Consider the following 22,012-nt stretch of genomic DNA (forward strand, 5'->3'; position numbering starts at 1 on the left):
TTTTTTTTTTTTTTGTTGTGACTTTTCCAGCGAGTCGAGCAGTATAAGCAGCAGTGACGCCGGGCTGTTCACAAACGACGAGGGACGCCAAGGTACTGGAAGGTTTCTCCCCCGTTAGCTGTCTAATAAGTGAAAGACTTTACACCTTCTAATTAATACTGTCAGGGAAGACCAAATATTGCAGGTTTTCTGCAGCGTGACGGGAGGGTAATGCTCCTATCTAATGTGATAATGGCCGCCTTTATAATGATTCTTATTATTTGTATCATTTCACTGTACATACAAGAAGGCTTGGACTGGCCGACGGGAGAACCGGGGAATCCTCCGGTAGGCCGCTGTGGAGTTCTGAGGAGTGGTGCAGAAAAAAGTCGTCTTATCAATCCAAATTAATGTTACATAGGAGCACTTAATACACAAGTCAAAAAAAATTGTCAGCAGCTCCTTTCTAAATTTCCTCCTGTTCCTTAATCCTTCTCTGTCTCTTATGATAATTCAAGAAGAGATGAAAAAATCTTTTCTGTGTGTCCCAGGAGCGCAGCCGTGCACCCTCTTCTTCTGACTGTCCTATGTGTATATATATATATATATATATATATATATATATATATATATATATATAATATATATATATATTTTTTTTTTGGTGTGTAATCCAGGGACGACGTTTTTTTAACTTTGTTGGTTAAGTAAATAAAAATTGAGTAAAAAAAATTCTCTGGTTTGAAGTCCAATCTGGCCCTCCATGACGTAGAACTGCAGAGCAGCCCCATTTATCTATATAGGGGCGGCTTCACTTCCCTGCACAATCCGTAGCCCCGCTATGCAGGAGAATCGTAAAGGGGCATACAGCCATTGCGTCATCGCTGCAACCACCTTCACAGGGTTAGAGAGCAGAATACCTCTTTACCTTTATATTATATCCTTGTAAAGGTCAAAGTTTTTTGTTTTTATGGGGTTTTTTTTACCCCTATATTCCCTGTAGTCATAGAAGTAAAACGTGAAAGTTTCTCTCCACCACAAGGGAGTTCAGGCGACTGCTGAAGACAGATTTATCATTGAATACAATGGGAGCTCTGTCCTTATAAAGCTCCCCCTTGTGGTGGCTGCTGGCAGTGTACATCCTATTGATCGCCACAATTTGGTCTTATTTAGATTAAATCTTCCAAGGTGATGTTAAAAGGGAGGTGTTAATTTTACAGCATTTCCAGAACGATGCGCTAATATAATGATAAAACTTATTGTGGTCTTATATTATTCTTATAACATAGTCACAGCCGACACTGGTATTTCATTTATTTCATATGCTCCGGTACCTTCTAATTCTAGGTGATGACGAACAGAGCGACTGGTTTTACGAGAGCGAGTCCGGGGGAGCGTGCGGTATGACGGGAGTCATCCCTTGGTGGGAGCAGGAAGGGTCATCATCCGAGCTGGAGAGAGAGCTGCGCGATCCTGTGTTTGAGAGCATCCTCTCCGGCTCCTTCCCCCTCATGTCCCAGAGCACACAGAGAGGTTAGTGCCGCGGACTTACACCCCACCGACCTGCTAACAATTTCATTGTGCCCCTTTTTAAAAGTTCAAAAGGCCCTTCTCAGCTATTGCAGCCTAGCCATTGTGATCTCAGGTGCAGTACTGAGAATGGCCACTACATGGCGCGTGGAGCAATGCCGATCCAGCTCTGTACACTGTGGGAGGTGCAAATAGCTGATTGGTTGGAGTTAAGGGTGGCGGCCCTCACCGATCCTAGGATTGGTCATCAGTATCAAAATAGGCCATGAATATCTAATTCCTGGACAACGCCTTTTAAAGAAGCCCTCCCATCTAAGTTTTTATCCTCTTAAAATGCCTAAAATGAGACGTCTGCAGTCACTCTGTGTAACTGCAAACTTATGAATCCCCCTGCAAGTGTTTGCTGGTTTCTAGCGTGTCCGTATTATTTATGCATACTCCCGGGTGGTCGCATTAGCACCCAATAGCGGGTGTATTAGCGGTGCCCCAATAGGCTGCGTTCATTGTGCTGCCGCTATGTCCACGTGTCTGCTCCCTGTCCCCTGCGGTGATCAGAAGGGGCCCAATTGCAACCTGTTGGATAGAACTGATTGTTGGGCTCCGCTGATACCCAGGAAAGCCCTTCTTCTTCTTTCTCTTCATTTTCAGGAGCATTTTCTTAGGAAGTCGGAATGAAATGTTGGATGGGAAATCCAGTGACAACACTATTCTGATTTGTCACCGATGCCTTTGATTATGGGCATGATCTCTGGCCAACTTTGAAGACCTTTTTTTAAAGGGGTTTTTACTAGTGGTGAGTGAACGTTCCGGGATAAAGTGTTATCTGAGCATGCTCGTGTGCTAACCGAGGGTCTTCGGTGTGCTCGAATAATATGTTCGAGTCCCCACACCTGCATGTCATGGGGGTGTTCGACAGACGCAGCACGTGCTCGGATTTCCTAACAGCCGCGAGACATGCAGGCACGGGCACTCGAACATATTTTTCGAGCACGCTGAAGACACTCGGTTAGCACATGAGCATGCTCAGATAACACCTTATCCCATCACATTCGCTCGTCACTAGCTTTTACCAACATTGAACGTTATCCTCCAACTTTAAGATAGGATGTATGATCACTGGTGGTCTGAATGCTGGGATTTAGAGAATGGGGGTCTGCATGGAGCGGAGGTCGAGCTCCTGCACCTCTGCTCCTATTATTGTCTACGGGACTATCATTTGAGCAGCTCGACCTCCCATTGCATTCAGGCATCGGACCAGTGGCTTCAATAGTTGTTTTTTCAGCCCTAAATGATTGAAAATAGCTTGTAAGTAATAAGGAATTGATCTTTGTCCCCTCCAGTTTTGACAGTTCTCGTTCCCCTGCGTATCTCTCTACTCCATTGTAGCCTATCATGCGTTTTCTAGCCACATGACCGCTGCAGCCAGTCGGTGAATATAGTGAGTGGCGGGGTGAACGTAAAACCTCAGTGGACAGGGATCTTTATGACATCAACTTTTTAGAATATTTTTGGCTAGAAACCACTTAACACTTTTCTTTCTGGAAATCTAACAGAACATCCTGAGCCAGTGATCTTCAGCCTGCAGCTGTTGTACAACTACAACCCCCAGCATGGCCTGAAAGCCACAGTCTGGGGAGCTGCAGACAAGGAGACAGTGACAGCAATGACAGAGAACAGAAATCTATGAGCAAAGGGGCTTGATCTTCAGTATTGCCCTTAATGCTGGAAATCCATGGGGGCGATCGACATCATCAACGGGGCGGCCTCATAAATATCTTTGCCGTATCAGAGGAACATTTGGATTAGATTTCTCCCTTAAGTAGTAAAACCCCTTTAAGTATAACTTTCCTCTGTTTTCCTCACCTGATCATATGTACTTTCTGTTCTTAGGATTCCAGGCGAGATTGAGTCACTTCCATGCAATGCAGGCAAGAAGCGTGAGGAAGTCGTCCCTAAATCCGAGTCCTCTGGTACGTGCCGCCTTCTTACTGATGGATACACACACTAAAACTAATAATAATGCCTTCGTCTTAGGCGACATACATTGGTAAGGAGAGGACACCTGAATTCATCTTTTAACGATCAGTTTAGGAATTATGACAGCAGCAGGAGAAGAGCGAGTTGAACTTGCAGGAGGCAGTGACCTCTTCACTTTTGTGATTGGTAGCGTGGACAGAAATCATTGTAGCATAGTGATAAAGCCAGACCAAGGAGCAGCGCAGAGTATTTCAGTAATATTCGAACTATTGTTGTGGGTGGTAGTGTGGTATTACCCGTACACTCATGTTATTGAAGATATTTCACAGTAGCAGAATCCATAAAAATAAAGGAAAAACATATATAACTTCATGTAAATAAATGCAGTTGTACAGGACAGGTCAACAATATGAAATTTGTGGGGGTCTGACACCCGGCACCCCCCACCAATCAGCTGAGCTGCAATATTATCGCAGTACTTTACAGATCCGAGGGCACGTACACAAATAATCTCAGACGTTACCAAGTAATAGACTAATCTACACTGCAAACCAGGGTCCTTGCCTCAAGAGCTTACAATCTAGAAGTACAAAAAGCACAAAAGATTTGGATCAGTGAATGTAATTGGCCTGTCTAAAAAGATATATTTTTTCAGGGTGCTCTTAAAAATTTGAGAATTAAACTTGATTGTCGTGGGTAACGCAATCAAGATAATCTCTGCAGCACAAGAGAGTTCTTGATGATAGGATTTGGAGTTTTGGATTGCGGCAATGTTATTCTTACGTGTCATAAATGCTGCTTCTGATATGTGGAGTTCTGACCGCTGCTACCCCTCTATCCCATAATCAAGTGCACCGCTAAAACGCAAATCGGTGGTCTCATCTTTTAAAAGGGGGGAATGAAAAGTTCTTGTAAAAATGCGAAACTTTGTTATTTACCTAATATTAAAACGAAATGCATTTTAATTCTGTAATTTACAGCGCACTGTCTAGTTTATCGACCACCTCTGCAGTCTATCAACAGTGGCTGGTCTCCTAGGCAAAGAGCATGCACTCTTCCTATAGAACTTGCTAACGCTGCTCTGAACTTCAGACCCTGTGTTCCTCCGAAGCTGCAGAACCAAACCTGTCTCTGCATGCACCATGGGAGAGTGCACGGTTTGGGCCTGCGGCACAATTGTTCCTCTAGAGCAGAGATGTAAATCTCAAATACACAGAGGGCCAAAATTGAAAGCTTGGACGGAGTAGAGGGCCAATCGTGATATTTACTATTCACATACAGTATAATGGCACCTCATAGTCCTCCATACAGTATAATGGCATCACATAGTCCTCCATACAGTATAATGGCCACACAGTGCTCAATACAGTATAATGGCCCCCACATAGTGCTCTCCATACAATATTACAGTATAATGGCCCCACATAGTCATACAGTGTAATAGGCCAACGTAGTGCTCTGTATGGTATAAGGAGCACCACATAGTGCGCCATACAGTATGATGACCCGAACACGGTATAATTCCCCAACTGTAATCTCCACTCAGCCCTCCAGACACTATATTGGCCACCACATAGTGCTCCATTTAGTATAATGGACCCGCATAGTGCTCCATACAGTATAATGGCCGCGCATAGTGCTCCATTCAGTATAATGGCCCCGCATAGTGCACCATACAGTATCATGGCCCCCACATAGTGCTCCATACAGTGTAATGTCTCTGCATAGTGTTCCATACAGTATAATGGCCCCACATAGTGCTCCATACAGTATAATGGCCTTCACATAGTGCTCCATACAGTATAATGGCCACACATAGTGCTCCATACAGTATAATGGCCTTCACATAGTGCTCCATACAGTATAATGGCCTTCACATAGTGCTTCATACAGTATAATGGCCACACATAGTGCTCCATACAGTATAATGGCCTTCACATAGTGCTCCATACAGTATAATGGCCACACATAGTGCTCCATACAGTATAATGGCTTTCACATAGTGCTCCATACAGTATAATGGCCTTCACATAGTGCTCCATACAGTATAATGGCCTTCACATAGTGCTCCATTCAGTATAATGGCCCTGCATAGTGCTCCATACAGTATCATGGCCCCCACATAGTGCTCCATACAGTATAATGGCCGCACATAGTGCTCCATTCAGTATAATGGCCCCGCATAGTGCTCCATACAGTATCATGGCCCCCACATAGTGCTCCATACAGTGTATTGACTCTGCATAGTGTTTTATACAGTATAATGGCCCCTCATAGTGTTCCATACAGTATAATGGCCTTCACATAGTGTTCCATACAGTATAATGGCCCCACATAGTGCTCCATACAGTATAATGGCCTTCACATAGTGCTCCATACAGTATAATGGCCTTCACATGGAACTCCATACAGTATAATAGCCCTGCATAGTGCTCCATACAGTATAATGGCCTTCACATAGTGCTTCATACAGTATAATGGCCTTCACATAGTGCTTCATACAGTATAATGGCCACACATAGTGGTCCATACAGTATAATGGCCTTCACATAGTGCTTCATACAGTATAATGGCCACACATAGTGCTCCATACAGTATAATGGCCGCGCATAGTGCTCCATTCAGTATAATGGCCCCGCATAGTGCTCCATACAGTATAATGGCCTTCACATAGTGCTTCATACAGTATAATGGCCTTCACATAGTGCTTCATACAGTATAATGGCCACACATAGTGCTCCATACAGTATAATGGCCTTCACATAGTGCTTCATACAGTATAATGGCCACACATAGTGCTCCATACAGTATAATGGCCGCGCATAGTGCTCCATTTAGTATAATGGCCGCGCATAGTGCTCCATTCAGTATAATGGCCCCGCATAGTGCTCCATACAGTATCATGGCCCCCACATAGTGCTCCATACAGTGTTATATCTCTGCATAGTGTTTTATACAGTATAATGGCCCCTCATAGTGCTCCATACAGTATAATGGCTTTCACATAGTGCTCCATACAGTATAATGGCCACACATAGTGCTCCATACAGTATAATGGCCTTCACATAGTGCTCCATACAGTATAATGGCCTTCACATAGTGCTTCATACAGTATAATGGCCACACATAGTGCTCAATACAGTATAATGGCCCCCACATAGTGCTCTCCATACAATATTACAGTATAATGGCCCCACATAGTCATAGTGTAATAGGCCAACGTAGTGCTCCGTATGGTATAAGGAGCACCACATAGTGCGCCATACAGTATGATGACCCGAACACGGTATAATTCCCCAACTGTAATCTCCACTCAGCCCTCCAGACACTATATTGGCCACCACATAGTGCTCCATTTAGTATAATGGACCCGCATAGTGCTCCATACAGTATAATGGCCGCGCATAGTGCTCCATTCAGTATAATGGCCCCGCATAGTGCACCATACAGTATCATGGCCCCCACATAGTGCTCCATACAGTGTAATGTCTCTGCATAGTGTTCCATACAGTATAATGGCCCCACATAGTGCTCCATACAGTATAATGGCCTTCACATAGTGCTCCATACAGTATAATGGCCACACATAGTGCTCCATACAGTATAATGGCCTTCACATAGTGCTCCATACAGTATAATGGCCTTCACATAGTGCTTCATACAGTATAATGGCCACACATAGTGCTCCATACAGTATAATGGCCTTCACATAGTGCTCCATACAGTATAATGGCCACACATAGTGCTCCATACAGTATAATGGCTTTCACATAGTGCTCCATACAGTATAATGGCCTTCACATAGTGCTCCATACAGTATAATGGCCTTCACATAGTGCTCCATTCAGTATAATGGCCCTGCATAGTGCTCCATACAGTATCATGGCCCCCACATAGTGCTCCATACAGTATAATGGCCCCGCATAGTGCTCCATACAGTATCATGGCCCCCACATAGTGCTCCATACAGTGTATTGACTCTGCATAGTGTTTTATACAGTATAATGGCCCCTCATAGTGTTCCATACAGTATAATGGCCTTCACATAGTGTTCCATACAGTATAATGGCCCCACATAGTGCTCCATACAGTATAATGGCCTTCACATAGTGCTCCATACAGTATAATGGCCTTCACATGGAACTCCATACAGTATAATAGCCCTGCATAGTGCTCCATACAGTATAATGGCCTTCACATAGTGCTTCATACAGTATAATGGCCTTCACATAGTGCTTCATACAGTATAATGGCCACACATAGTGGTCCATACAGTATAATGGCCTTCACATAGTGCTTCATACAGTATAATGGCCACACATAGTGCTCCATACAGTATAATGGCCGCGCATAGTGCTCCATTCAGTATAATGGCCCCGCATAGTGCTTCATACAGTATAATGGCCTTCACATAGTGCTTCATACAGTATAATGGCCACACATAGTGCTCCATACAGTATAATGGCCTTCACATAGTGCTTCATACAGTATAATGGCCACACATAGTGCTCCATACAGTATAATGGCCGCGCATAGTGCTCCATTCAGTATAATGGCCGCGCATAGTGCTCCATTCAGTATAATGGCCCCGCATAGTGCTCCATACAGTATCATGGCCCCCACATAGTGCTCCATACAGTGTAATATCTCTGCATAGTGTTTTATACAGTATAATGGCCCCTCATAGTGCTCCATACAGTATAATGGCTTTCACATAGTGCTCCATACAGTATAATGGCCTTCACACAGTGCTCGATACAGAAGTGTGCTCCAAGATAGATAGATTGCGACCACTGTAAGTGTTGTTAGGTTACATTGGAAATGGTGATCCAAAGTATGAATCAGGAAAGTGTAATCTACATTTCTACCGCCATCTATTGCGTGCACATTAGTTTTTATTAGGATGGTTTTCCTTATGAGCGAAGTGGAGGCTTCTGTATTATGGATAAAGTTGCTGCGCCCCCCCGGTGTAGTGGCCTGAACACTATAAAGCAGTCCATTCGGGTCATTAGTCCTGTGGTCGGGCCTGGACTTGGTTCTGTAATAGATGCGCTCCTCTGCTGCTAGCCTTACATTTAATAAAGTCTCCCTTACTTTGCATCGGGGAGATAAGAGGGGCAAGTTTCCACAGTTGCTTCTGATGGCGATCAGGGTCTTGCAGCGTCACATCCTCCATGGCGCAGACGCGCACGTTATTTGCCGATAAACTGGCTTTGCACTGTTTTTATTTATGCAGATAACATAACAAATTTCATCTTATGCTCTGTTATAAAATGTCAATTATTGTAATTTTGCCAAGTGTCCATACTCGGGCTGTATCTCCATTCGCTCCGGTTTGTATCGCCACCAGCTCGGGAGTTAATCTATCAGTTGTAATAGCCCCTATAAAAAACCCAGAATGAGATGGCAATAAGCCTAGAAAATGGGCTACAAATCCCGTCAACGGTCAAGCAGCCAGTCAAGCAAAAATAAGAGTAGATGCATCTGAAACGCGTGCTGAATTATGGACGCTCAGACATCGGAGGCCTGTGTGTTCTACCAAATGATAATGGAGGTCCCGTGCCACGCTGCCTCCCTTCATGGACAATGAAGATCCGCCTAATAGAACTGATATGTTTCCTCTTCCCCACACCACCACAAAGAAAAAAAATATTTTGCTAGGAATCTCAAGGAAATGGTGTTTATGTGTAATTTAAAAAGGCAAAAACCCTTTGGGTTTGCGCAAACATCTTATAGGCGGCGTATCTGCTGAGTTTTGTCGGAATAGTTTTTTTTCCCCATTTTTGCTTTTTTTATGTGTTGGGTTTTATAGGGGGACATTTTTATAAATTTTTTCTTTATTTCTGTATCTGTAAAAAATCTTGTGTGTGTGCATACCTTTGAAAAATCCTTCCCAGAGTTTTTACAGGATCACAATATTGATGGTCTATGTCTAGGACAAACAATATTGGTTTGGTTGCAATGCGAAAAGTGAACCCCACCAAAACGACCTGGTTTTCATGACCTGTCTTACGACCCCATTAAACATCTTGTTACCATGACGGGCCTTTTAACTTTTTGAGGTTCTGTCAGTTTTTCTAATATGTCTTCCTGGTGTGATGTCAGAGCTGTGCTGAGTAGGCGCGTTCTTCCTGGTGTGATGTCAGAGCTGTGCTGAGCAGACGGGCTCTTCCTGGTGTGATGTCAGAGCTGTGCTGAGTAGGCGCGTTCTTCCTGGTGTGATGTCAGAGCTGTGCTGAGTAGGCGGGCTCTTCCCGGTGTGATGTCAGAGCTGCGCTGAGTAGGCGGGATCTTCCCGGTGTGATGTCAGAGCTGTGCTGAGCAGGCAGGCTCTTCCTGGTGTGATGTCAGAGCTGTGCTGAGTAGGCGGGCTCTTCCTGGTGTGATGTCAGAGCTGTGCTGAGTAGGCGGGCATGTCCTGGTGTGATGTCAGAGCTGCGCTGAGTAGGCGGGATCTTCCTGGTGTGTGATGTCTGAGCTGCTCTGAGTAGGCGCGTTCTTCCTGGTGTGATGTCAGAGCTGTGCTGAGTAGGCGGGCTCTTCCTGGTGTGATGTCAGAGCTGCGCTGAGTAAGCGGGATCTTCCTGGTGTGATGTCAGAGCTGTGCTGAGTAGGCGGGCTCTTCCTGGTGTGATGTCAGAGCTGCGCTGAGTAAGCGGGATCTTCCTGGTGTGATGTCAGAGCTGTGCTGAGTATGCGGGCTCTTCCTGGTGTGATGTCAGAGCTGTGCTGAGTAGGCAGGCACGTCCTGGTGTGATGTCAGAGCTGCGCTGAGTAGGCGAGATCTTCCTGGCGTGATGTCAGAGCTGCGCTGAGTAGGCGGGATTCCTGGTGTGATGTCAGAGCTGTGCTGAGTAGGCAGGCACGTCCTGGTGTGATGTCAGAGCTGCGCTGAGTAGGCGCGTTCTTCCTGGTGTGATGTCAGAGCTGTGCTGAGTAGGCGGGCTCTTCCTGGTGTGATGTCAGAGCTGTGCTGAGTAAGCGGGATCTTCCTGGTGTGATGTCAGAGCTGTGCTGAGTAAGCGGGATCTTCCTGGTGTGATGTCAGAGCTGTGCTGAGTAGGCGGGCTCTTCCTGGTGTGATGTCAGAGCTGCGCTGAGTAAGCGGGATCTTCCTGGTGTGATGTCAGAGCTGTGCTGAGTAGGCGGGCTCTTCCTGGTGTGATGTCAGAGCTGTGCTGAGTAGGCAGGCACGTCCTGGTGTGATGTCAGAGCTGCGCTGAGTAGGCGAGATCTTCCTGGTGTGATGTCTGAGCTGCTCTGAGTAGGAGAGCTCTTCCTGGTGTGATGTCTGAGCTGCTCTGAGTAGGCGGGATCTTCCTGGTGTGATGTCAGAGCTGCGCTGAGTAGGCGGGATCTTCCTGGTGTGATGTCTGAGCTGCTCTGAGTAGGCAGGATCTTCCTGGTGTGATGTCTGAGCTGTGCTGAGTAGGAGAGCTCTTCCTGGTGTGATGTCTGAGCTGCGCTGAGTAGGCGGGATCTTCCTGGTGTGATGTCTGAGCTGCGCTGAGTAGGCGGGATCTTCCTGGTGTGATGTCAGAGCTGCGCTGAGTAGGCGGGATCTTCCTGGTGTGATGTCAGAGCTGCGCTGAGTAGGAGAGCTCCTCCTAGTGTGATGTCAGAGCTGCGCTGAGTAGGAGAGCTCCTCCTAGTGTGATGTCTGAGCTGCGCTGAGTAGGCGGGCTTGTCCTGGTGTGATGTCAGAGCTGTGTTGAGTAGGCGGGATCTTCCTGGTGTGATGTCTGAGCTGCGCTGAGCAGGCAGGATCTTCCTGGTGTGATGTCAGAGCTGTGTTGAGTAGGCGGGATCTTCCTGGTGTGATGTCTGAGCTGCTCTGAGTAGGCAGGATCTTCCTGGTGTGATGTCAGAGCTGCGCTGAGTAAGCAGGATCTTCCTGGTGTGATGTCTGAGCTGCTCTGAGTAGGCAGGATCTTCCTGGTGTGATGTCAGAGCTGTGCTGAGTAGGCGGGATCTTCCTGGTGTGATGTCTGAGCTGCTCTGAGTAGGAGGGCTCTTCCTGGTGTGATTTCAGAGCTGTGTTGAGTAGGCGGGATCTTCCTGGTGTGATGTCAGAGCTGTGCTGAGTAGGCGGGATCTTCCTGGTGTGATGTCTGAGCTGCTCTGAGTAGGCAGGATCTTCCTGGTGTGATGTCAGAGCTGTGCTGAGTAGGCGGGATCTTCCTGGTGTGATGTCTGAGCTGTGCTGAGTAGGAGAGCTCCTCCTAGTGTGATGTCTGAGCTGTAGTCTCCCTTGATGCTCCTGATGAAGAAGAGCTTTTTTATTTTACTGAGAGGTTGCACAGAGCCAGGATTCAGCACGATGGGAAGTAAAGTCAACTGGAAGGTTGTGATGACGTTATTTTCCAAAAAATAAAATTTATTACACAGTATTATGTTGTCACAGATACTTCTGATTTATCTGAAAAATCCTGATTTAAAGGTGCACATACCCCTTAAAGGGGTTATCCCTTGAGCATCATTTATCACCTATACACAGGGCAGGGAATAGATGTGTGATTATGAGGGTCTGGCTGCTGGGGTCTCCACTAATGCTGTGGGGTCCCGTGTCCACCATATGCACGGATCATTGTCGGGAGGTCTCATTACACATGTCCAGGGAAGCCGGCGGAGAGAAGCCACCGGGGAACCCACCAGTCCGACTAGTGTCCCGTTTGGCTCCTTACCTGGCGGCTTTTAAAGTAACGCCGAAATCATACAGCCAGGGTCTGATACATGCTTTATGGATGTGTCATAATAAAGGAAAATTCCTTTAAGCCGTAGAGCGGATGCCACCCGTCCTATAAAATAAAGTACATGTCACATCTCCGAATCGCCGGCTGTATTTTATCCTCCCTTCCTCGGCTTCCTCAAACACTCATCAAGCGATCTGATTATTCTTTCAATTCTCCGCTTCCATTATTTCCAAATAGTACCATAAAACCCCAAAATATGAGAAATAGGCAAGGGGAAGAAAGGGAAAAAAAAAATAATAATACGGAAGGGTATTTTATGTCTGGATTTGATGGATGGGCCCTCTGGAAAGGGAAACAAAACACTAAATATCTGTAATCCCGCATTATTTACCGCATGGCTGGTTAAATGCTACTTTAAGCCTCATAAAATTAAAAGGGAAGAGATCTCCCGACTGTGGCAGGAATTGGATTTAGGAAGAAAGGTAGAGAGCCAAAATATTGCTACAGAATTAAATGTCAAAAATCTTCTTTAATAGCAGATATATAGTTCACACTGTGTGGTTATGATTAATACATTTAATCTAAATCACTGATAGTTTCTCTGCCTCTTCCATAAAATACAATAGGACACAAATCAGTTTTACTGGAGGCGGATAACAATTGCCAAATAATGCATCTTTCCCGCCCAATAAATTGTCAGTTATACCTTTAACTAAAAATCAATTCATCTCGGCAGAATTTATCGCAATTTCCCCCAATAAATCTCCTCAACTGTTTATTCATTTGCTTTTTTGATACATTTGCGCCACTTTTTCCACGCTCCAACGTTTTCCCTTTTGATTCATTGTAAATGAGAAAATCCATTTTGACTCAATTTTCGAATGAAGAAGTTCACATCTAGCAGCCAGCCATTTTTTCCAGTCTCCTTATATATTTGGTACCCTTGAACTCCCATCGCAGATCAGATGGAGGATTTTTATTTAGCTTTTATTTTTGAGGCTTGCATTAATTCTGATGGGGAAACTTGGCGGCACATATTACAATAATGCAAAATAGTTTTTTTTTACTATTAAACTTTAGGAAAAGAAAAACAACTGAAAAAGAGCTCAAGGACGGCACCGGAAAACTTAGGGATCCCTAGTTGGAAGTAGCGTCATTCTCCCCTAATAGCTTATTCACATGTCTGATTTTTGCGTTTTAGTGTTTCACAGATGGTACTCGTACTTGTTATAGTCTATGGGACTATTCACATGTGCGCGGTTTTTCACGACCCAAGAGGTCGAAAGAAAATCGCAGATGATCCGATGGTCAGATCAGAATCAGAAATGCAAGTCAATGGGTGCGGTCCGATTTTCACGGACTGTTCGACCACACTCTGATTAGAGTCTAATCAAAATAGTCTGTTTATTGTACTTAGAAAAACCGGACATGTCAATGCGGCCTTTGGCAGAGAGTAGTACAGTGTGTAATGGAGCATCTGTTATTTTTTCATATTGCTTTGGAGTACATGTTCTTAAAGGGTTATTCCCAACATTGAACATGTGGACCTATCCTCAGGAACGCCTTTGCTCCTGTCGTTTGGCAAAAGAGTAGTATCTGGCCGTTCCATAGACCTATGAATGGAGTGCGCATGCGTGGATGCTGCTCCATTCCGGCTGTTCATTCTGGAGCGCTCTTCCCAGGAAGTGAGAGATCGGTGGACCCTCCCACCAATCATAAAGCTGGCACCTTTTTAAAACCCAAAAACTTGTATGTGTCAACGTTTCGCCTCTGTTCCCAATACCGCGACGAGGAAGAGTCGAACAGAACAGCTAGGGGCGCATGCAAAGCCCATGGCGGTACTCTATGAAGATAGCAATGCGCATAGTCATGGACTTTGCATGCATAGCGCAGGACACACGCATGACCAGCCGCTTTATTCAGCTCCTAGCAGAAAAAAGGGGACGTACACTAAAGTCCCCTTTTATGACTCTCAGTGGGAACCATGCTGATCTGGCAGGTGATAATTTATGTAGACCAGCATACCCTTTTAAAGGGGTTTTCCAAGACTTTAACATTTCCATCCTATTATTAGGATACACCATTATGATTTGGTCAATGGGTGGTCTGACTTTTGGCATCCTCCAGCTGTTATAGGGATAAAGTCTGTTTCATGGGTGCCGCTCTTCTGTGCATTGAGTTCTGTCTGTGCCTGGAACTACTGCTCAGTTCCATTCACTTGCATGTAACAGGAGGCACGACCGCAGCCCCCTTGGGATAACTGATCGGAAGGAGTGCCAAGAGTTGAACCCCAACTTATCGAATATTAATGGCCTATATACTATGGATGGGCAATCAGTTTTTTTATTCGGGCTAACCCCTGCAATGCCGGCTATCTATCTCCTAGCCTAGGACTCTGATCCGTACCAAGGCCCTGTGGCTCATCCTCTGGGGACAATTGGCTTCCTGGCGTTGTTTTGCCTTCTTCTGGATAATTTTTCATAGTTTAGGCCTTGGATCCATGACTCAGGGCAGGATGCTTAGCGTTGATGATACAGGAGGGTGTGACTTGATCCATTGTCACTGATCTCTGCGCCTTTCCAATACGGTAAATGGGGTGCGCGGAGAGTGATCCTGACTGCAGACACATTTATTTTTAAGTTTTGGTATTAATACGCACCATCTGTTCCTTATGTAAACTCCCGGCATCCCGCCCTGACGCTCCCTCCTCCCTCCATGAAGCCATTTTTTATTCTAACTAGTAAATAAATAGCGGCGAGGTAGAAGTAATTTAGACTTGATCTATAGTTGTTTATGGCAAAACATATTGGATGTTAAAATGATTGATTCCCGGAGCAAAAAATCATTTGAGCGGATGGATTAGCGTTCATTAATTTTACTAATTACATAGCGAGAAAAACAGATGTTTTGTTAGGCAAAGATCAGGCATTAATTGCAGGTCCTACCTTGAAACTAAAAATAGCGGTTCAATGTTACGTGTGCGCGTTGCCGGAATCGGAGCCGGGCTGGGGCGTAATGCAGAGAAGTTGGGTGTCGTACGGGTACCGTGTCATGTACCCGGTCAGGCTGAGTGGATGGCGGCTATCTGACCGGATATGCTGAAGCCCTGCTATGTATAGCATAGGCAATGGGACGATTACAGCTTCTACTCTCCTAAGGGGACCGGTGAAGACCATAAAAAGTTTAAAAAATAAAACAAAATTGAAAAACTCAAGTTTAACTCACCAGTTTTTGCTGCTGTAAAAACTTAAAAAAAAAATACACATTTGTTATCGCTGTGTTCAGAAATGTCCCATTTATCAAACTATAAAATTAATTCCATTAGTAAACTGTATAACGAGAAAATTAAAAAGAAACATTTTTTATTTTTTTTTGGTCACCGAAACATTGCAATTAAATGCAATAAGACGCAATTAAAAACATCATATCTACTCCAAAATGGTATGAATAAAAACGTCAGCTCACGGCGCAAAAAATAAGTCCTCACCCAGCCCCAGATCCTGAAAAATGAGAACGATACGGGTCCTGGCGTCAAACAATTTTTTATTTTATTGTATTTTTTTGTTAAATTTCTAAACTTTTTCACCACCTAATTAAAAAACCACCTCTCTACATGTTTTGGTATCTGCGAATTCGTACCGACCTGGAGAATCATATTGAGATCAGTTTTACCATGTAGTGAACATGGTAAATAAAAAAAACCAAATAACGGTTGTGGAATTGCATTTTTTTTGTTGTAAATTTAACACACTTGGAATTTTTTTTTCCAGTGCATCACGTGATAAAATGAATGGTGAGATTCAAAAGTACAACTCGTCCTGCCAAAAAGCAAGCCCTCCTGTGTCTATAGTGCCGGAAAAGTAAAAAATGTATGGCTCTTGGAAGAAGGGGAGGAAAAAAAATAAATGGAAAATCGCAGAGTAATGAAACGGTTAAAAGGGATCAGAAAAATAACATGCTTCCAAAAATTGGTGACGGGCGATAAGGCTTTCGGAGTATGGCGAGGGCGCCTTCCAGGCACGTCATCTGTTTCAATCCTGCATTTCAAGAAGCCAAAGCCTCTGATGATGTGCGTGGACTAAGTGCATAGATTTACTGCTGGCGTTTGAGCATTTTTAAATTAAAATATATCGCTCATTCTGAAAATATTGATTTACACATCGCTGTGTCAATATTAAATCTAGCATATTTTCCAATAAGTTGAAAAGATCTGGCAGGTCAGGTGAAATGTACTGAGTCGATGTGATTTTATTTACGTGGTTCTTCATCCATTTCACTTTTCATGGCTTTCTCCAAAATCTGGCGTTTTATCGGTACGTCGGCAAGGGAGGCACGGGGAATCAAAGCAGCCAATGGGTCCTGTTTAGTCATGTAGGTTCTTATTACTATTTATGTAAATCACCCATGTTTAGTAGTTACATGCGTTGAGATTGGGTTTCTATTATTTTTGCATCTTTATAATTTGCGAAAATGATTTCGATTTTCGCTTTTCCGTACCCTAAATAAAAAGTGAGTTTATTTGTAGGAGGTATTGTGTATTTTTGGCTATGTCTTACAAAAAAACTAATACCATAAAATAACTATTTTATTTAAATTATTTAAAATGTAACAATGTCCTAAAACTTAAACACCAGGCAAAAATATCACTGCACTAAATACACTCCCATGGGATGGTAGGGGGAGGGAGGGGTGTGGGTGTCCCTATTGTGTCCTACCCGTCCCTTCCTGATCCCTGCCTACCTGCGGAGGTTGGCACCCTCTTGAGCGCAATATGGCGCCCCCGCTCCTCGGCGGCTTGCCCTTTTATCCCTAAAAGACCCTAGTGTACACACCAATGGGGGATACCTAAGTAGTACCTCTACCCTTAAATCCCGTACACATACAGGTATCCAACCTTACATCCAACTATAGGGATAAATAATTGCAGAACACCATAACCACGTTGAATCTAGTGCAGAAATGAAAAAATGATCTGGTATACCAGGTCCTTATATGTCCATACATATACATCTAACAAATCCCTAGGGTGATCCCTGCCTGTCAGCGGAGGTTGGCACCCTGTTGATCGCAACGTGGCGCCCCCGCCATACTGTTTGACATCTCACCAGCGACCACATAGCGACGCAGCAACGATCCCTGACAGGTCGTATCGTTGTCGGGATCGCTTCAGCGTCGCTAAGTGTGACGGGGCCTTAAGATGTGGGGTATTTGTATGCATGCTGAGATGACATTGTAAAACTGTCCAGCATATGAAAAAGGTCTCAGTAGAGTTGGAAATGAATCTGGAAAGTTGAGAGACACTGCAATAACACATTAAGGGTAATGCACAAAGATATCTCAGAAAAATTTCTAACTAAGGGGTATCCAAAAGCATGCTGAGATAACACTGCAAAAAGTATAAATTATTGAATTGGTCTTTAAGAGGTTGCAAATCAATAAACCTCAGTGAGGAGATACTGCAGGATCTTGTTAAATGAGGTTGGAGTGATATTACTTTGAGTGAAAACACTGGGCAGCCCCATGTCTGTTGTATATTGTGTGCCCATTGATATTATATGATCTGGGATTCCCTGATAGCAATTTTTGGTTCTGGACTAGTTTAGATCTTGTATTGGGATAGCTCCTGTATAAAGATGATCAATATTCCAGGTTACCAATAGAGACTGCTAGGGATACTGAGGGTGAGCCGCCGTTGAGCGGGGGCGCCACATTGCGATCAAGAGGGTGCCAACCTCCGCTGACAGGCAGGGATCACCCTAGGGATTTGTTAGATGTATATGTATGGACATATAAGGACCTGGTATACCAGATCATTTTTTCATTTCTGCACTAGATTCAACGTGGTTATGGTGTTCTGCAATTATTTATCCCTATAGTTGGATGTAAGGTTGGATACCTGTATGTGTACGGGATTTAAGGGTAGAGGTACTACTTAGGTATCCCCGTTGGTGTGTACACTAGGGTCTTTTAGGGATAAAAGGGCAAGCCGCCGAGGAGCGGGGGCGCCATATTGCGCTCAAGAGGGTGCCAACCTCCGCAGGTAGGCAGGGATCAGGAAGGGACGGGTAGGACACAATAGGGACACCCACACCCCTCCCTCCCCCTACCATCTCACGGGAGTGTATTTAGTGCAGTGATATTTTTGCCTGGTGTTTAAGTTTTAGGACATTGTTGCATTTTAAATAATTTAAATAAAATAGTTATTTTATGGTATTAGTTTTTTTGTAAGACGTGGTTTATACTAATTCAGATATATAGCAAGAATACTTTTTTATTTTTGGGTATGCTCAGATTAGGGTGATTCACTCGCTACTTTACTCTGAAAACTTGCTGTAACTTCTAAAAGAGGCGATCTATTGTACTGAAATCTGGACTGCACATACCTGGGACCATGAGAAACTGATATTTTAAAGCGGGTGTTGACTTTGTCCACCGTTCACATCCACACGCTCCTGCTCGCACCGATCCATATTGTGCAGGAGGTCTGTGGTCATAGCCTGAATTTCTCCTTGTATGTTCTCTTCGAAGGGCCTGTAAAGTTCGCGGCTTGTTACTTTACACCCGACCCTTCAAAATATCCGGCGGTGATAAATTAGGCGGTCTTGGTGGCCCCAGTCTCCTAGAGATCACTCTGTGATCGAAGACGGCTTCAGTGCACGGTTTGGACAGCGGATTTCAACCATCAAACTTCTTTAGAACCTCACTTTGACACCTCGTTAAGGACGCCAATAAGTTTCCACAATGAAAACACGCTCCTCCAAACTGTATCTGTACACTGTTAAGAAATGAAGAAGGAATTCGGCAGGAGTGAAATGCCACCACAACACACAGACTTGCTGAGTGTCGGTATTTTGTCGTAGTTGAGACGGCGGGGCGGCAGGTCGGCGAGACCACTCGGCGCGAGGTTGTTTCTCTTCGCTGAGGTTCATTGTACTCTCACTTCTCGTGAACCAAAGTATGTGCAGCCCAAATAACAGTACGGTCGACCGTCTCTTTTAGAAGCTACAGCTATTTTTCCGGGTAAAGTAGCGAAGGAATCTCCTTGAACTTGTAACCGCAAATACGAGTTTTTATGCATTTGTTAAACATTTCCACACCTTGCAGGAAGGAACCCAGCGTGTAAGGCGCTAGGTGGTATCTCCACACTGAACCAGGCACCTAAATTCAGAAAAAGGAGTATGGGGTCTAATTTGATGTATTTTTTTATGTGTAGATCTATGGGGGGTATTCATATATGATTGGCGCACTACATGTTTTGGAATACAATTTTATTCACCATAATCCCCTTTACAATCTACTCATTTAATGCATCGATCAGAAAGTAATTTGAATCCTTCAGAATTAAAATTGTTCTCCTGTTCTGCAAAACCGCGACTCCACAGCATCAATTACCATCGCGTTTCTCGTAAATGTTTGTCCTTTTCAAAGAGTTTTTTGAGTTTCAAAAAGTGATCACGATCAGATCGAGAGACTGTGACAGATGATCGGGGTTTCGAGGGCATCATCCTGCCCAAAAAATAAAACAAGACGCATTTTGAAAGTTTTTGGTGATGTACCCATCTTCACCAGCCAGGGTTAGCTTGCAAGAACCCTTCTGACACAACCTGTTCGATATCGTGGTAACCTGCAAATTTCAAGATTCTTTGCTCAAAGTTGATTCTCCGTGGATTGCAATATTGAAGGCCAACTATTTTTCAATATAATGTGTATATAGCACTTCCATATTTTTTTTCATTAGAAAATACGACTACTTATGTTCATAAACAGCGCCACTCCTGTCTGCAGGTTGTAAATGATATTGCAGCAGAGCTCTCTGTGAGGAGCTGGTCTTGCTCTAACGACTATTGGACCAATGCACGTAGGACGGAGATCGCAGCTCTAGCGGATGCTGACTTTTTTCAGCACGGAGCACCTCTTACGTTGATCTTATTGTTGCGTTTATTAGAGATTTGCTTGCTCATCAGTTCACCCTCAGGAATCAATGTTTCCATTCAGAGACAGTAAGCAGAGGATGACCGTGCAGGTTGATATGGATAGTAGACCCAGTGGAGCCATGACCACAGGGATTCTCACATTCAGTCCCAAATGATGGGACCAGCCTCAGGAGAAGACCTCCACCAATGCACAGTTAGCTTTGGGGGAAGGGTACGTGAACACTTCTGCCCATTCAGGGGGCTGATCCCAGGGAGGGAGGACAATAAGCCACGTGTTTAGCAAGTAGTTGGGGCAGTGACATCTTGGGGCGATGATCTATTGCTGTGGTCCTGGTGCCCATGTATGGATGGCCTTTGGAGGTTGGAGATCGGTTGCCGGCTGGGCTGGATACACGTGCTACGGTTGCGGAAACTGTTGTCTGGATTTCAGGAGCTTTTTTAAGGACTGTTGCGGCTGGATATATGCGCTTCGGTCGTGTTATCTGTCTGAAGAAGCGTGGACTGTGATTACAGACGATACTAGCGGGAGATACGAAATCTGTGGGCCAACCAAAAGTTGGGAGACAGTGAGTGTCGCCTGACATGGGGGCAGTGGAACTATCGATCCCGGACACTCATCGACATGTAAGATGTTAATATTCCTGTCCGATCTTTAAAATGAATCAGCACATCGCTAGGTTATCATTTCTGGATTTTCACAGCACAGCCCAATTAGTGAAATGGGTCCAACTATAATTTCCTGCACAGTCGGTGACCGGGAGCGCACCTCGTTGTGGGTGGTCTGGAGCACCTTACTTCTGTCCTTCTGGACTCCCGCTTTAAAGCGACTCTCTGTTTTGTACAATCCTTATTTGTCAGAAGTCGCCTTTCATGACAAGCTGATCGCAAAGTGTTCTCCTACTTAACCTCCAGCGATCGATTAGCTTTAAATTTTAAGTAGAAAACTGACATTAAGCGTTCAGTTTACCTGCAGCGCCACCACAGGAGAAGTGAAGTATTGCAACGTTTCCATTCTCATAAGCTCTCTTCAGTGTTGGTGATGGACCTGAACAGACGTCTCCACCCTCTCTATTAACTCAGAATTCCCTTATAGGGTAGAAGAAAATTGTTTTTCACCTTCCATATAAAAAATAATTTCTAAAATCACAAGTTATCCAGCTGGAGGTACAACTGCAACGATCTTTTGTCCGGGGCTCTGGAAGTAAGCGAACTGGGCTCCGCAATGCCATCTTGAATGGAGTGACGGTGCACTTGGACGACCTCCACTCCATTGATTGTCAACGGGACTGTCGTAAATATTGTAACGCTGTACTTGTCTTTCGCTGGCAATCCCATAGACCACGAATGGCGCGGAGTTCTAGCATGGAGACCACCATTCAAGGGTGGACATTCATTCGTGCAGCCACATAAGGGGCCCAAGAAATAAGGGGGCCACTACCACCTCCAATGCCGGCGGAATGGTGCAATATGATGAGCTATTGGTCTGTAAAGGGCCCATAGAATGTTCTTACACAGGGGCCCTCTTTTGTTTGTGTCCACCAGTGCCTCGATTCTTTTCAAGATCCCATTGCACAGCCACATTTTGAGGTTCCACAGCCCCGATCTTAGAATCATTTGGGTTGCCGGAAGTCAAACTTTTAGCAAATCGGCACCTTATCGCCAAGCATCTGGGTAGGTGATCATTTGTGGTTTTTGGACTAACCCTTTCAATATTAAGCCCATAATGAAGATGTCCGGCGTATGACAAGCGGAGGTCCACGTCGCTGCTGCAAGGTGACGCTGTGGGGAAGTGTAATCTTCGAGCCCATCCTCGCGCTTCTGACCGGTACGCGCCTGATTACGGTGCCGCTAATGCATAATGCACGCCACTTTCCGATCTCACATTTGTTTAAGTTTCCA

The 22,012-nt window shown here is 44.7% G+C and overlaps 1 protein-coding gene across 6 annotated transcripts in view; it reads left to right on the top strand.

The window, feature by feature from the left end:
- Positions 1–22,012, top strand: part of GPATCH2 (G-patch domain containing 2) — a 164,306-nt gene that overhangs the window by 29,035 nt on the left and 113,259 nt on the right. For all 6 annotated transcript variants that reach the window (XM_077282256.1, XM_077282257.1, XM_077282258.1 and 3 more), the window contains exons 3-5: positions 31–92; positions 1,327–1,512; positions 3,400–3,479. In XM_077282256.1, coding sequence (XP_077138371.1) covers positions 31–92; positions 1,327–1,512; positions 3,400–3,479 — 328 coding nt within the window. The remainder of the gene's footprint in view (positions 1–30; positions 93–1,326; positions 1,513–3,399; positions 3,480–22,012) is intronic.

This window comes from Ranitomeya variabilis, chromosome 2 (assembly GCF_051348905.1).
Source record: "Ranitomeya variabilis isolate aRanVar5 chromosome 2, aRanVar5.hap1, whole genome shotgun sequence".
Classification (NCBI taxonomy): domain Eukaryota; kingdom Metazoa; phylum Chordata; class Amphibia; order Anura; family Dendrobatidae; genus Ranitomeya; species Ranitomeya variabilis.